Genomic DNA, 17,191 nt, shown 5'->3' on the forward strand with positions numbered 1-17,191 from the left:
GCCTAGTCCCTGGTAGCATGAAGCTACAAAGCACCCTGCATATTCCTAGTGAACTGCAGCAAGGACATGCCCCAGCATAGAAATAACACTTTCTCTGACACTTGTTGGCTGGCACTTTGAGAAGGGTCACGTCCAGCTACAATTCTTTCCATTAAAGTGGTAAGCCATAGCAACAGCATACTCGGTCATCAGAGGACAGAACATCAACCTGGTTGAGGGAGGTCAGTTTAGGAGACACTGGTAGGTAGCTTAGAACCACTGAGTCCTCACAAGTGAGGGCACAAGGATCCGAGTAATCTGTGCATTCATGGACAATAGCCATGTCCTTTGTTTCCCATGCAAGATGATGATCTAAGTCCTACCTAGGCCCGAGGGCAAGAGAACCACCAGCAGCAAGGTGAGTCCCCTCTTCCTACCTGCTGTCACCCAAGAAACTGGCCGCTTAGAAGCCATACCCCACCTTCAACTCATGCTCTCTTAGACGAACTTTATTCCTGACATTTCCGCCCAGTAGCTGAATGTGAGAGCAGCTGCCACCCAAGGCTGCAGTGCTGCAGCTGTCCTGACTTCCTGTTCTCTGGAAAAGTGTCTCCTATCCTGAAATTCCTTAAGGTGTCCTGGTGGTCGAAGTTCAGTCTTGCTCTTTAAACCCTGTGGTGTCTGGTCACTGGTGCTTCTTGACCCAGCTGCTGACCACCCTACAGGGCAAGTGACGGGGTAATCTCATGCCTCATAGGCTCAAGGGCAGTCACTGAACCAGATGTGTAACCAGGGTGAGACCCAGTGGAAGGAGCGCCCCACGATCTGCCACTCCATGTTTCCTGTTAACTGCTCCTTTATAGAGCTTTTTGCTCCTGAAAGTGGATTAAGTGGGTAGACAGTTAAGACTAGATTGGTTTGTTAGATTCATTCTATGATCCATATCTTAAAAGGGCCCCACAGAACTGCATCCGGTGGGTTTCCAACAGGGTCTAAGTTGTGCAGTTTTTCTTTCTTCTCAACAGAGAAAGCTATTGTGAAAACATTGTGGCTATCACCAGAAATGAGGTTCACAGGCTACCTCTCTCAGAGCCCAGTCCAGGCACACCCAACCCTACCCTGCTAGCTAGGGGCCAAACCAAGATGGCATTTCAGAATCTGGGTTAGTCCGCTCAACAAGAGTCACTTTGTTCAATGCAGCTTGGGAAATAGAAAGGAGCTGTTTGTACCTGGTTTCTATTTTGGGCAAGGGCATCTGCTCAGCTGAAATGAGGTCCCCAGCCCACAGTCACCCCCCCCACACACACACCCCATGCAATCTGATGTGCAGAAAGAACACAGCCAGACCAGGTGATGCTTGTTACAAAAAACCCCTCCCAGGCTGTGCTTGCCCATCAGGCTCAGAGCCAACCTTCAGGCACTTGGGGCTCTCAGAGGCACCAGATACAGCTGGGATTGCTTGTAGCTAAGGCAGCTACCTCTTCACCATCCTGATCCACCACACTGCCACATAACAATACTCTTTGTGTGGATAACATCATCTCATCACTGAGTACTCACTGAGCCTGCAGTATTTCTACAGTACTTGGAATGAAGTCAGTTTTTTGTACTTCTGTGGGCTTTTGAAAATAATGCCCAAACTCTGGATCTCTTCTATCACAAATGTCCCAATCGCCCCTGGGAGTTCTCTAAAACCTCGTTTCCCTCACCTCCAGGTTCGGACCCCTTCCTGATGCTGGGTGTCAGAACTTCCTGTGGAGAAACTAGCTTGGCTGTTTACTAAAGACCACAGAAGCGCTATGCCTCAGCCTTTGTGCAGGGGATCATTTTCCACTTACTGAAAGCCTTAGTAAAAAAGACACAAAGCTGGGCGTGGTGGCACATGCTTTAATCCCAGCACCCAGGAGGCAGACAAAGGATCTGAGTTCCAGGCCCAGCTGGTCTACACAGCAAGTTTTAGGACAGCAAGAAAGACTGCCTCAGAAAAACCAAAACCAACCAACCAAACACACTGTAAGACTCACTGCTCTCAACAGAGGCATCTCCCACAGCCTGGGGCACTGGGGCGAACTCAGGGCTACATAGGAACATCAGAGGTTTGTGCTGTGTTCTCCTAAGTCAGTCTTTGGAGAAGGGCTTCTGGGCTTGGCATCCCCAGGTGAACCAAAGGAAGACCAAGGCCATCTTATCCTACTATGTGTGACAAACAGCCAACTGAAGCCACGACTAGACTAGCAGGCCAGAAGCCGTGGTAGCTAGTCCTACTATGTTGTGCATTCTCTTTTTAGCAGGATGTTAGCTCTAGTGCCACTGTGCTGCAACAAGTTGTAGCAGCAGGGTGTCTGCAGCATGTGCCTGTCCCATATACAGCAGCAGCTGCAGGCACAGGCATATAAAGAGAGAACAGAAGTTGAAATTCTCATAATTTTAATGGTCAATAGCTTCCGGTTGGCTTCTGAATGGTATAGTTAAACAATATACTTAAGACACCCCCACAGCAAGTTCACACCCCTCAGTAAGTTGTGTTGGCTCCATCCATATTCCACTGCCCAGTCAGACTTCCACAGTCTGGGACCCACTCCTGGGTTATGGAAATAGACATCTTATTGTAATGAGCTGAATAAACCCTTGGCATACCCATGATCTGTTATTTTTGTTTAAAAATAACAAGTATTAAACCAAACACTTTCCCAGGTGCTGTTGCCTCACGGAGAAAACCCAAGGTGTTGCTGAAGGGATCTGAGTCCTGTAGGCCCTGTGGTTCTGCTTCGCGTCCCACTCTCCTGCAGTCATACAGCGTAGAGCTCATAAATCTTCTTTACACAGTACACCAGGGCAGCCAGTGCTATTGTGTTGTGCAATCTCTTTCTGTGCAGGTCGTCCTTCCGAACCAGCACCACTGGTGTGGAAGAGGTGAGCGTATGCAGAGGCAGGCGGGACAGTTTATAGGCATCATACTCCACCTGGTACTTGCAGCAAGGGTCAAACTGCCAGGAGATCCCATAGAGGGTACAGCAGGTCAGGCTCAGCACACCAGCGGGCAGGGAGATGTAGTGGGAGTAATCCAGGGGCAGTGCCAATGGGGTGAAGAGGCAGGCAGTGCCAGCCAACACGGCCGTCTTGTGTAGGCAATTGCCCACAGTGATCCAACGTGCTGTCTCATCTCCAATTCGAGTGGGCTCTATCACAATGTATTTGTACTGGGCTTCCAGCGCCTGCTCCAGCTCATACTCAAACTGGTCCTGGGCATTCTCCCCACTGTAGATTTCATGCACTATGTAGCAGTCTGTGGCTGACAGGCTAACCCTTTAGTGGAGGGAAAAAGACAAGGTTAGGTTGAACAGTCTAGCTTATTTGGACAAGTGTTTGCCTCAGCCTCAACCACTTACGGGTTCATTTGCTTCAGAACCCAACCCACAAGACGGCAATCCCCCCCCCCCCCAAAGAAATAGTGAAACAAAAAGGTCACAAAGGTGGCCTGGCATGGTTTTTTGATCCCAATACTTGTGAGGCAGAGGTAGGCAGATCTGAGTTCAAAGCCAGTCTAGTCAACACAATGAGTTCCACACAGCCAGAACTACACAGTTACAAGACCTTGTTTCAAAAATACCTCCCCCTCAGACTGTACTCCCTGTACCGGGTGGGGGAACCCCATGCTCAGACCAGCACCCCTTAATAAAAAAGAGCACTGGCTTGGATTCAGGCAATACAAATGCTTTACCCCAAAACAGTGACTGTAATTAAACTGGGCTCAGGTAAGGATTAATTAAATCATATGCCCCTAGTCAGTTGAGCCCAGGGAGAAAGCTATTCTCTGGGGTGGAACTAGAAGCCTCAGCATGGGGAATGAAGATGGCTCAGAGGCAGAGCTTGCCTAGTCTGTACATGGCCCCTGGCCTCACCTATCACCACAAAAATAAAAAGAAGTCACAGCATGGGACATGGCCAAAGCAGCCCGTCCACTGGCATGCTATGCTGCGTGCTGCCTGATACCTCCCAGGGTGCTGAAGATCCCAACTGGAGAGCAGTATTTCCCCATTAAGGTCCTCTGTGGGATGTCTCCATTTGGAGCACATTCCAAGGGGAGGAAGGTGAGCAGGATGCCTGCAGTTTGTTCACAACAAGACACACTTATTTTCAGACACTTTTAGCCAATAAGTAAGCTTGAGGAAGGTGTCAAAGAGTCGAGACCAGACAAGGTGGCACAAGCTTGCAATACCAACACTCAGGAGCCTGAGTCAGGAGGATAAGAGGTCTAGGTCATCTTGAGCTGCACAGGGAAACCCTGCCTCAAAAAGAACAACAGGTAGGGTTTTTTTGTTTTTTTTTTAAATACAGGGTTTCTCTGTGTAACAGCCGTAGCTGCCTTGGAACTAGTTCTTATAGACCACGCTGGCCTATAAGACATTATCTGCCTGCCTCTGCCTCCTTAGTGCTGGAATTTCAAGGTGTGCGCCAACATCACCCATCTGGGTAAGAGATTCTTTAAGCGGGTGCACTCCTGGTCAAGAGATTCCCTTTGTGATCTCATGGCCATAAGCCAATAAAAGTCAAAGTGCCAATTTATATGTCCATCTGTGAAACCATGACTCTAGGCAGAGCTATGTCCAAGTCATCCGCAAGTCCTGCCCGTTTTCAAAGTGGACATAGGGCACATTCCTGTGCACAGAGAATCTGAGGCAAGCCTTCTCCCCTGTGGAACACTCAAGGCAAAATGTAGGTTCAAGCTGGGATTGCAGTGCCCTTACAATGCCAGCCAACTTTAGTTTCATGGCCTTCTCTACCCTGTAGGCATGTGGCCAGCCTGAACACAGGGAAACAATTTGTGTCAGTAAAGCACACTCAGCACCTCTGACAGATTGCTTGTCTTAAAAACGTATCACTAGGCAGATAACACTTCTGACCTCGGCCTGGCCAGTCCCCAGCACCTTCTGTATGCTTAGCTGGCACCCAGTCTACCCAGGCCAGGCTGAGAGAGCCCAGTTCTTGCTATTTGTCAAGGCAGATGAATGAGCATGTTCATGATTATAGACAGACACGTCTGGAAACACAAGGCCAGTGGTCCATAATATGGGGTGACGTGAAGCAAATGCAGCCAGTGAAGAGCTCCGAGTCAGTGGATCAAGACTCTCACAGGTCCTCACTGCAGGTAGTTCTGTGAACGTCACAGCTTGCAGCAGTTATAGACATAGCTGTGCCCACCCAATCCTCATGTACTGAGCTGATTCTGTAGACATGCTCACCAATGCCCTTTCCCAGCCACTCTAGACTTGGCCCAACTATACAGCATGAAACAAAAGCAAAGCAAGTCAACAGAGGAAGCAGGAGTACCAGCAGGAGTCTCTGGAGTTACCAGAGATATCAATTCTATAGGAACAGTCATTTAAGAAAAGTAGTCCTGGGCATCCTTTGGTATGATAGAATCTTTAGAAAAGTTTTTCCAGGAAGAAAATGGTAACGCCCAAACCAATCATTCATGAAGTTTCAGGGATCCGCTTGCCTCTTCCCTTCCTAGCTGAGGTTACAGGCTGCCACATCCAGTTTTCATCTGGGTGCCCCTCCTGCAGAGCGAGCACTTTATCCACAGAACCATCTCCTCAGCCTCTGTAGGGTGTTATTTTAGTTATCCACCTGTTTACATAAAAGCACCTGAATATCTAGGAGGCAAGGAGGCCTAAGAATAAGGCTATCATTAAGAGGGAACTGGGTGGCCAGGAAAAGGAAAGGGAGTCACTTTTCACTAAATGGCCTTTGATCCTACACCTGGTCCAATCTCTGGAACTTAATTAAGAACACTGGGCCGCCGGGTGGTGGAGGCACACGCCTTTAAAGCCAGCACTCGGGAGGCAGAGGCAGGTGGACCTCTGTGAGTTCGAGGCTAGCCTGGTCTACAAGAGCTAGCTAATTCCAGGACAGGTTCCAAAGCTACAGCAAAATTTTGTCTTAGCCGGGCGGTGGTGGCACACGCCTTTAATCCCAGCACTCGGGAGGCAGAGGCAGGCGGATCTCTGTGAGTGAGGCCAGCCTGGTCTACAGAGCTAGTTCCAGGACAGGCTCCAAAGCCACAGAGAAACCCTGTCTCGAAAAACCAAAAAATAAATAAACAAAATTTTGTCTCAGAAAGAAAGGGGGATGGGGAAAGAACACTGTGCCCATGCACTTTGCTGACACTGGGTGAGAGGTCACTCTGTCCTGAGCCTTCAGTGGAGCAGGTGGCAACCTTGCTCAGGACCTCAGGTCATGGGTCTGCCCAGGTTAACCAGCGTTGGGAAGGGAGAGGAGTCACTTGGAAATGCTGGCACTGCAGCCAGCTATAAGGAAAACTGTCCTCTCTGGGATACAGCTGCCCTGAGAATGTCTGGCAGGCTGGGCGCGGAGGGCTCTGTAATCCCTGTCTCACCCCCACCCAAGGTCAAATCTCAAATGTCAATCTTCCCAAGTCTAAAAACACCTGTTCAAGAGCTGGTGTTTGCTAAGTGAGAAAGAACTAACTGGGCTGCCCACTACCCAGGCAGAGGACAGTACAGCACCCTGTAATGGGGGTGCAAGCAGCAGGCTCCTCTCATGCGTCACTTGGTACAAAACTAATAAGCTCTGTCATTCAAGCCTGTCTTCAATTGTCAACCAGGTAGACTAAGGAAATGAGGCTTCATAAGCAAGGAGCAAGGAGGTCTCCACTTGAGGGGACTATGTGGGGCAAGGCAGTTAAGTGGTAAGTACAAGTTTTTTGGGGGGCCGAGGGGGTCTTGTTGCTGCTGCAAACACAGTATCACTGGCTGGTCTTTAACTCACAGGGATCTGCCTGCCTCTGCCTCCTGAGTTCTGGGATTAAAGATGTGGTGGGTCACCAGGCCTGCTTGGCTTAAGCACAAGTTTTATTATTATCTGTGATAAAATATACATAGCAAAATTTAGTGCCTTGTTAAATACAGCTACATTATTAAACAACTAATTTCCATAAGGTATAAATCCAAAGTCAAACCCACTGAACTAGTACCTAATACCATGGCCCTGGCGCCTTTTTTTGGGGGGAGGGGGGCAGGTTTTTCTTCTTTTGGAGACAGGGTCTCACTTTATAACCCTAGTTGTTCTGGAACTTGCTATATAGACAAGGCTGACCTTGAACTCTGCCTCTTGAATGCTGGGATTAAACGTGTACACCACCAAGTCTGGCTAATACTTCGTTGTTTTGTATAAGTGTACATGCATGGAAGTCACAGGACAACTCACAGATATTTGCTCTCTCCTACCCTTATGTGGTTCTAGGGATAGACCTCTCACCAGGCAAATATTTCTACCTGCTGAGCCATCTATTTGCCCACACCATTTCCTGTTTGCAATTTTTTTTAATTTATTTTTATTTTATGTGCATTGGTATTTTGCACGTACACACATGCACATACAAATGTGAGGGTGTCAGATCTTGGGAATTGAACCCAGGTCCTCTGGAAGAGCAGTCAGTCAGTCAGTCAGTGCTCTTAACCACTGAGCCACTTCTGTAGCCCTGTTTTCAATTCTTCTGGACAAATACCCAGAGTTGCCAGGCACTTGTGGAACTTAAGTAAAATGTGCTGTCTTTTCTGTCAGAGGAGTGAATGAAACAAAGGAAGTTTCCATATTAGCTGCACCAGCTGGGCTTGGCTTTGCTCTTCCCCCCAACGGGGACCTGCCTGTGAGCTTATTCTTTCTAGTTCTAGAGCTGTGGGCTGAGAAGCCCACACCTAACATTTGACTAAAATCAAAGTATGTGCTCAAAGACTGTGCGCCTCCTGTCCTCAAAAATTACACTTTCCTTATCAACAGTGTTGTTTACATTACCAGATGCCGTGAGAATGTGAGGCTCTGCTGCCTATGCTTGCCCGCATATCTGGCTTGATATGCAGCTGGACACCCTTCTGCAGAAGCTTTTTTTTTTTTTTTGTTTCACTGTATGGTCATTTCCCTGAGACCCCAGACCCATTTCTAACACCACCAAACCAGAAGTTTGCAATGTGACTAGGCTGGTTGGCTAACAGGTCTTGAGAATCTACCTATCTCTCTGCTTGCCCCTCCAAATGCTGAGGGAACAGGTATACACAGTCATGCCCAGTCTTTTATGTGAGTGCTAAGAATCTGAACTCAACTACTCATGCTTGCAACACAAGCACTCTTACCCACTCAAGCTAGCTCCCCAGCCCACGCTTCTTTCATAATAGAAAACAAATTTTTCTTAAAAAGAAAAATCTCAACTGGGCATGGTGGAGACATAATTGTAGTACCAGCTATCCAGAAGGCTAAGGCAAGCAGATCTCTTGAGTTTGAGGGCGCCCTGGTCTACAGAGCGAGTTTCAGGACAGCTAGAGCCAAAAGGAGAAACCCTGCTTCAAAACAAAACAAAAACCCAACAAATAAAAAAAAGACAATTATGAGTTCCAAGCCAGTCTGGGATACATAGCAAGACTCCTTTCCCAAAGAGAAACTAAACTAAAGTCAAGCTGGGAATGTGGCATGGTGGAGAGAGAACTTGTGGAAGCCCAGAGTAACTTCTGCTACACGCCAAGTTCAATGCAAGCCTGGTTACAGGAGACCCTGCCTCACAACAAAACAAATTCAACAATCTGTACCCCTTAGCACAGAAGCAAGCTCCCAGGGTCTCCCAGCTATGTTATACTGGCCTCATCCCACAATCCTGCTAAGAAGAGGACAATTTTGTATCCTGGGGGTGGGATGGGGTGGTGGGTGATATCTCTCTAGACCTAGAACCTGATGTTCCACTTCCTAGACTCCAGATTCCCAAGCAGTATTCAGATGGAAAGGTCACACCTAGGCTAACAACTGGTGCTTGTTTCTTTTTTTTAAACAACTGAAGCCATTCCCATCAAAGCATCCCTATCTAGCTCTGCCTGAATGAAGCAGGTGCCCAAGAAATGACTGTAATGAGGGACAGGAGAGAAAAACTATTGTGGCAATTACGGTGTCTGGGGCCTGAAAATGTATAGCAGAGCCAGAGGTCAAGCTGCCTTTTGTTTGTGTTCAGACCTGGCCTCACTATGTAACTGTCTCCCAAACACTGGGATGAGGGGTATGTGCCATCACAACTATGACATCACTTTTAACCACTGAGCCAAAACCAATTTTTAAAAATTATTGTTTATTTGTGTGTATGTGTGTAGTCTGTATATGTGCATGTATCTGAGGTTAGTGCTGTTCCCTGGAGCTGGAGTTACAAACAGTTATAAGCTGCCTGATGTGGGTGCTAGGAATTGAACTCAGGTCCTCTGCAAGAATACATGTTTTTAAAACACTAAGCCATCTCTCCAGTTTCAAGACCGATTTTTAAAAACACACATATATAGGAATACATTTTATCTTGTATGTATGAAAGTTTTGCCTACATGTATGTTGGCACATCATGTGTGCAGTAACCTAAGGATCATGTGTGCAGAAACCATGTGATATGGGATTTCCCTCTGTATGTTGTGATTACCATTAATGAATAAAGAAACTGTCTTGGGGGCTGGAGAGATGGCTCAGTGGTTAAGAGCACTGGCTGCTCTTCCAGAAGTCCTGAGTTTAATTCCCAGCAACTACATGGTAGATCACAACCATCTGCAGTGAGATCTGGTGCCCTCTTCTGGCATGCAGGCATACACGGAGGCAGAACACTATATACATAATAAATAAAAACAAACAACAACAACAACAACAAAAAATGAACTGTCTTTGGCCTGCGTGCAGGGAATAGAGGTGGGAGTGGAGAAGGGGGACGGGATACAACAACTAAACTGAATGCTGGGAAAAAGAAGGATGGGGTCAGAGAGAAGCCACGTAGCCCTGCCGGAGCCAGACAAAACTTTAGCCAGTAAGCCACAGCCACATGGCAATACACAGATTAATAGAAATGGGTTAAATCAACACATAAGAGTTAGCCAATTAGAGAAACCCTGTCTCAAAAACAAACAAACAAACAAACAAAACAAAACAAAAGTTAGCCAATAAGAAGCTAGAGCTAATGAGCCAAGCAGTGACTTAAATAATACAGTTTCTGTGTGATTATTTCAGGGGCTAGGCGGCTGGGAAGAAACAAGCGGCCTCTGCCAACAAACTGGCACACCAACATGGTGGACTAAAATCCACATAAAACCTGAGAAAGCTTGGAAAGGAATCCTAGACACAAAAGAACAGAGTTCTGCGTGATTACTTTGGGGCTAAGCAGCCATGAACCAACAAGCGGCCTCTCTACAATAACTGTAGATGCTCGTAATTAGACATAGGTCCTCACCAGTGCTCATAAATTTAGCCGAGCCATCTCTCCCCTTGGCATGTGTGTCCCCAACACTGAGGCAGAAGAGCTTCTCAGTCACCAGACCATGGGGAGACCTCTCACAGGAGCAAAGTGTTGGCTTCCCTTTGAAATAGGCTAGTCTGGGTCTCCCTGTCGTCTGCAGCAAAGGGTCAATTGTTTGATCTTTCTGCATTCTTGTGGGTTTTTTGGTTTTTTTTGTTTTGTTTTTGGAAGACAGGTTTCTTGTAGACCAGGCTGGCCTCGATACACCTGCCTCTGCCTCCCGAGGGCTGGGATTAAAGGCGTGCAACCACCAGGCCCGGCTCTTTCTGCATTCTTTCATTCCCAGAAAGTCATGTTTGGTTAGCCAGAAATGGGTTTTCTGGACCTGGGGGTGGAGGTGGAATGCAATATCATAAGAAACTACACAAGTGATCATGTTTTCAGAGCAAAAAGTAGTGAATTCCGGGACAGTTTGGGCTACCTTGAGAGACCCTGTCTCAAAAAAAGCAAAACAAAACAGAAAAGCAACCTGACTACTGACTCTATTTTCAGGTCCTAGATACCTTAAATGTCACAAGATTTTCTCTTCCTATCCCTCATTACAAACATTCTTGGGAACCTGTCACTCTCTGGGAGTATTAGATGGGGATGCCTTGATGAAGAAGACATCTTCAGTTGTTTAAAAAACAAAAAATAAAAACCAAACAGAAAAAAAAAAAAAAAAACCCAAACGAACACCAGTTGCTAGTTTAGATGTGGGTTCCCATCTGAACCCTGCCTGGGAATCTGGGGCCTAGGAAGTATACAGTCAGATTGCATTCTTCTGGGTCTGGAGAGACCCTCTCCCCACCAAATAGCACAGCATTTACGTGAATAAAACAAGGAAACAGAACCATCCTCTTCTCAGCAGGACTGTAGGATGAGGAGACCCTCAACTCACAATAGTGCTGCCCTTGCAGAGAACACCAGTTCCCAACACCCACATGAGGTGGCTCAAAACCACCAGCAACTCCAAATTCAAGATCAAATGGTTTCTTCTGGATGCCCCACGCACCCACTCGAACACACCATTAAAACAAATCTTGCCTGGCAGTGGTGCACATCCTTAATCCCAGCACTCCGATGGTAAACTTTGTCTACAGAGTGAGTCCCAGGATGGCCAGGGTTACACAGAGAAACCCTGCCTTGAAAAACAAACCAAACAAAAACATCCAAAACCAAACCCCCCCAAATCTTGTGTTCTTACAAATACTATTATATGAGTATCTCCTGTCCCTCCACCTGCCCCACTTCCCCTAGCCTCCCCCTCTGTTGTCCCTCAAGTTTACTCTCATTTAAGCCCAAGGGCAAAATACTTTGCTATCCTGAGTCAATTTCCCTGGTCTCCCAAAGCACTGAATGATCTGGCTGGGTGCAAAAATCAAAGAGGGCAGTAGTAAAACACCCACAACTGTTTAAATGTAAATTAATTACTCAATAAAGTAAAAACCTCAACTCCTCTGGCACAATAACATTTCAAGCACCGACAGACAGGCAACCAGTGTTAACCCCAATGATCAGCAGAGATGCCAGACTGCACAGCTTTCATCTGAAGAACTGTGGGGAAAATTTGTGGGCTACTGCCTTTTCCCAGGAACTCTGTGCCCATCACAGTTGCTGTCGGCACCCCCCTGTGTATGCCGGCTCCTAAATCACACTTCCCACCCCACCCACAGCTCTTCACACACTCAAGAACAAATCATGCCTAACCCAAGCCAGGCAAGTGCAGCCTCAGCCCTTCCTCCTCTTGGACACTATCAACTCTGCTTTCTCAGAGGTGAGCCTGCAGAACTTGACTTGTCCACAGAAGCAGAAATCAAGGCAAGTGGAACCCAGACTGCTTGAGTAAAACCCAGGACATCGGAAATACAGCCCAAAGGCTGGATCATGGCACAGTGGTTGACTTACATTCAGATCTGTGAGCAGAACATGTGGCTCATCCATAGGCGCTGTCACCTCTCACTAGCCAACAGAGCTAGCAGGGGCTATAGAGCAAGAAACTTTGGTGTATGACGCGGGCCTGCTTATCTCATCCAGACCAGGAGAAAAGAAAACTGCCATATACCTGAGCCAGCATGGGAACCTCTTAAAATATGAAATGCCTCAAATTCCTGGAGCCCCTAGCTCTAAAAGGGAAGATCAGAGCAGAAAGGGGGAGTCTATCACCCCAGAAATGTAAACCAATCTGTTCTCATGGCTTTTTAAGTGGAGTAGGCACTAACTCTACCTGGCCCCTAGGACCTCACAAATATGACATAGTCTTCCAAGAGGAGGAGGGAAGGATGTGGAGGGAACACCGTAATTACTGACTGCCTAACAAATGCACAGAACAGAAGAAAGCTTGGATATCTCAGGCTGTCCTGTATCAGACACAGATCAAGTATCTTCATAAGATCAGCAAAAAAAAAAAAAAAAGGAATTCAGAGTGCAGGGCTATACTCACATTCCAACAATCATGGAGATCTCAGGGATGCTCAGGGGCCCCGAGAGCAGCACCAAGAAGCCCAAGAAAGGATAGGCAGGGCTGTCTGAGAGCCGGTCCAGGCTGGCACACAGGTGGCAGAATACAGATACCTGCTCTGCTTTCCTAGACGGGTAAGTGTGCCTCAAAGAGGCCAGCAGGACAAACGGCAATCTGTTTGCTGTACTCGCTGTCAGTATGCTCAATTTTGGACAAGAATTCAGGTTACAGTTCAGAGTTTGATGTTCTTCATTACAAATACTGTTGTTTCCCTAGATTTAATGGAGTGGAGAGAAAAATCAACACATAAGCAGCTCTCAGTTCGCTCCTTTCCCCCTCCAATTTCAGTCTAGATCAGCACTGTCCCTAGCTACTTACTGAGCTGATGGGAAAGTTTTCGCTATGCTTAGCCATTAGCCCGAAGTGAGTACCAGGCACCCAAAACATGGCCTGTGATTTAAGAGCTAAACTTTTCATTGTGTTTAATTCTAACGTCAGTGTAACCATCATATATGTATGGCTAGCAGCTACTCAACTGCTGCAATGGCTGTCACTCAGCTCTAGTACTAGCCTGTGTTTCTAGAATTAAGAAGCAGGCAAAGCAAGAACCACTGCACACTAAGCTGCCAACCAGCATCAAGCAAGGAATTAAATATAACATATGCTCGAGTATGCAGCCACTGGCAAATACGTCTGTTCAAAGCAATGCCCACTCCAGCCCTTGCCACAAACCACACAGCAGCTCCTTCAGTTTCAGCAGAGGGCAGGCGGCAAGGTGTGTGCAACTCTGAAGTTCTTTTTGTTTCCCAAGACAGGGTTTCTCTGTAGTTTTGGACCCTGTCCTGGAACTAGCTCTTCTAGACCAGGCTGGCCTCGAACTCACAGAGATCTGCCTGCCTCTGCCTCTTGAGTGCTGGGATTAAAGGCGTGCACCACCACCACCGCATGGCTCTGAAGTACTCTTAACATGAAGCTGAAATTTGAGTCCGTCCAAATGTGACGTGGAACAAAGTCACTTAGGAGCCATAAACAGTTTACTTGTGTCATGAGAGCCAATAATACACTCACAATCTATGGTGCTGAGCATACAATTATTCTGGTCTGTTCCACCCAGTCAGGCCACCAAGTGAGCAGGAATGGAGGTATGCCCAGAAGTCAGCTTGCTAGCCAGGGGGAGTTATGTTTCCATACACTGCTCAGAGAGGGAGGGCCTTAAGGAGATGGGATCCTGAGAATAAGTTCTTTGGCAAGGGCCTTCCCACAAAGGGATAAGCCTCCAGTCACTACACATTACCTACCAGGAGGACAGATGGTAGTAACTCTCACATCATAAAATCTGATGCCCCATTCCTGGCAGACACACAACATCTGCATGCATGGGTAGAACCCGCAGTTCCTGGCCAAAGGTCACCACCTGTACACCTACAGGACCCATGCAGATAACCTCAATTAGTCAAGTTCTCAGGTGAGGAACTAAACAGAAGTTGTTCTGAAGAGTCAGCTACTATCTAGTTTAACAGTGAAATCTGTCCGCATTTGATTTAAATCCCCTTAAAAGCTGTTGAAGCTCAATCAAGGACTGGGTGGCTGGCTGACAAACTGGTTAAATTAATACTTGCTTCAAGTCAAAGGAAAAAAAGTTCTCTGTATTTATTTTTTTTAGGTAGGCTATATATAGCATAAGGCTCTTGTCCCATGCTTGAGGTATCCATGTGTGGCCCTTTCAGTCTATATCCCAGAGAAAGAGTATGGTAGGGTGTGGTGACCCACACCTTTAATCCTGCACTTGGAAGGCAGAGGCAGATTTAGTTAGCTCTGTGAGTTCAAGGTCAACCTTGTCTATAAAGTGAGTTGCAGGACAGCTAGAACTACATAGAGAGATCTTGACTCTAAAAAACAAGTAGTAAAAGTATCTTTATCTGACACTAGTTCTTCTGGGAGGGTTCTTTCCTGTTACTAAGGGGCTGAAATTAAATATCCTGAAAGTGTTCCTTAGGGTTTAAGGACATGAAAAACAACAAAATTGTCACTTTTGGTGTTCTTATCTAAGAAATAAGTGAAAGTCAGAAAAACCACTCCTTACCACTGCTTTCCCAAGGAACGGTAAATGCAGACTAGATTCTTTTTCATAAGCAAACTCAAGAATAAAACCAAGGCTATCACTACTGCCAAGCAGGAAGACTCGTGTGGGATGGGAAAGCTCTGTAGGCAACAGCAAGGAACATGGGATGCACCAGTCAAAACGAACAATGCAGATTAGTTGAGACAGAACTTTTATGTTTAACAGTATTCATCGGAAAAGAAAAAGATAGCCAGGTTTACTTTTCAACTGACATTCACAGTAAAATGCGAAGGCTTTTGCAAAACGAACTGGGCAGTTTAGTAGTTCCACCGATATACAGTACCCTTCTCCCCAAACTTCTAGTGGCTGAACAGTTTCTAGTAACCTATTAGCTAAAAATACTCCCCAGGAGGAAAAACCCACATGTTCAACATGAAACACGCCAACTCCTCTCATCTTCGGGCAATCACCGGGAAGAAACAAACCCCTAGCGCCCCCAAACGCCTCCGGTAGAAAAGGTCACTTTAAAGGACTTAGGGCAGAACCGCTTGCAGAGAACCCTCAGGAGTGGCGATGACGGCCCGCTCCGAAGGCGTCCAAGCGCAGGCCCTTGGAGGCGCGCCCGGCACGCGGCTGCTCTCAGCAAACGCCCCTAGCAGCACACCGCCCGGCGAACCTCTGCCCTCCTCCCCTTCCAGGAGCCCCTCCACGCCACGTCGGACGCCCAGGCCCAGACAGCCACGTGCGCGAGCCAGCGGCCCAAAGCCTGCACGCCCGCTCCGTAGAACAGCCTCGCGGCCCTGGGAGTCACTCAACCCCGGTTCACGGATCGCCTATCGCGAGCCGCCACCCCTCCTAGTCGAGCTCCCCGCGCTCCCCGGCCGTCGCGCCGGCCTGCTCCTCCCACACCAGGGTCCCGCGCGCAGCAGGCACACGATTCGGAGTCGCGCGTAGCACAGAAGCTTCGCCTACTCTAAGGTCGGCGGCCGCCCGCAGTCGCGAGCCCAGCTCACCTCTCTCGGGAGCCACCGCCGCCCGGACCCAGACGCCTCCTTCCCCACGCGGCCATCTTGGAGACTCTCGACTTGTCGGGGGCTGGCGCCGACGCGGCTCGGGGCGCGCGCAGGCCGAAGGGAAACGTAGTCCGGTGGGCTGCTCGTACGCAGTGGGAGGCTTCGAAAGGACTACAATGCCCACAGTGCCGCGCGCCGGAAGTCTGCTGCAAACTGCCGCGCGCAAGAGGGCGAAAGGTGGGCTCTGCCTGAGGAAAGAGTCTCTCGGTCGCAGCGTGCCAGTTGCTGCGCCCACCGCCCGGACGTCCTTGGGTGCCCAGAGCGAGTGACCGAAGGAGAGCGGAAAGAAAGCGCCTACTACTCCCAGAGCGCTTCGCGCGGCGACCCCGCCCTCACGGCCCGAGAGGCCCAACCCTTGGCCTCAGCCTTCTTGCCCTTCACTGCGGCCTCGGGCCGCCGGGGGCCTGGGTCTCCCTTATCTCACACTTTACAATGGTTTCTCTCTTCTTATCCGCAGACTAGAACTCGTGCGCCCCCAATTTGAAGATTACCCCTGCTTATGCAGTATCAACTGCCCCCCCTTTCCAGTCTGGCAAATTCGAAGATTTTTGAGGATCTGTAGATGTACTTGACCCAAAATGCCTTTTCCTCCCAGCCAGTTTTTATGCTTGAATCTGTGTGGTTTCTAGCAAGTTCCTGGTTTTTAAATTGGATGCTGCAACCCTGCCGCCAAGTGCCAAACTCTGGCACAGTGCAAGCGTGGCAGAAGATTAGGGATGTGGAGAGAGAGGGAGAGAGATCAGAATAAGGTATGAGGGCCTGCAGAGATGGCTCAGCGGTTAAAGACACTGCATTTCCAGGGGACTCAGGATCAATTCCTGGCACATGGCGGCTAACAATAGTCTGCTACTCCAGTAACGCCCGAGGCCCTCTTCTGGCCTCATGAGCACTGCACACACGTGGTGCACAAAACACAGGCAAAGCACCCAGACACATTAGAAAAAGAAAAAAGAATAAGGCATGAAAAGGCCAGTTGCTAGTGCCTGGAAACCCTTCCCTGCCCGGGCTACTCAACTAACAGCACGTAGGAGAAAAACTTGGCCTAGAGAAGGCGGGTGGTACGGAAATGGCCTTTAAAGGGTTCATGAGATTACGACTAAAGACTGGAATTTCTGCGTTTTCCCACTAGTCTATTCCCAATCTCCCGAGTATCTTTGCAATTTTTTTAAAATAACTTGCCTCTATTGTCAGCTATGTATCTCTGATACAATTCATTGTCCTGAGATTCAAGAACCTAGAAATCTAAGCAGGTGGCCCCTGTGACTCATCCAGGAGGTAAAATCTGTGCTATTTCGTATTTCTCCTTTCTC

The 17,191-nt window shown here is 48.0% G+C and overlaps 1 protein-coding gene across 2 annotated transcripts; it reads right to left on the bottom strand.

Annotated features, from left to right (window-relative positions):
• Window positions 1–2,389: 2,389 nt before the first annotated feature.
• On the bottom strand, window positions 2,390–15,903 carry Tmem11 (transmembrane protein 11). 2 transcript variants are annotated; one of them, XM_057775023.1, is made up of 3 exons: window positions 15,822–15,878; window positions 12,729–13,018; window positions 2,390–3,285 (listed from the first exon to the last, which is right to left on the bottom strand). In XM_057775023.1, the coding sequence occupies exons 2-3, from the start codon at window positions 12,740–12,742 to the stop codon at window positions 2,769–2,771; spliced, it is 531 nt and encodes a 176-aa protein (XP_057631006.1). In that variant the 5' UTR covers window positions 12,743–13,018; window positions 15,822–15,878; the 3' UTR covers window positions 2,390–2,768. The 2 variants fall into 2 exon arrangements, with proteins under 2 accessions (XP_057631006.1, XP_057631005.1); XM_057775022.1 differs by lacking the exon at window positions 12,729–13,018 and having other exon boundaries at window positions 15,822–15,903.
• Between the last annotated feature and the right edge of the window lie 1,288 nt (window positions 15,904–17,191).

This window comes from Chionomys nivalis, chromosome 7, assembly GCF_950005125.1.
Source record: "Chionomys nivalis chromosome 7, mChiNiv1.1, whole genome shotgun sequence".
NCBI lineage: Eukaryota > Metazoa > Chordata > Mammalia > Rodentia > Cricetidae > Chionomys > Chionomys nivalis.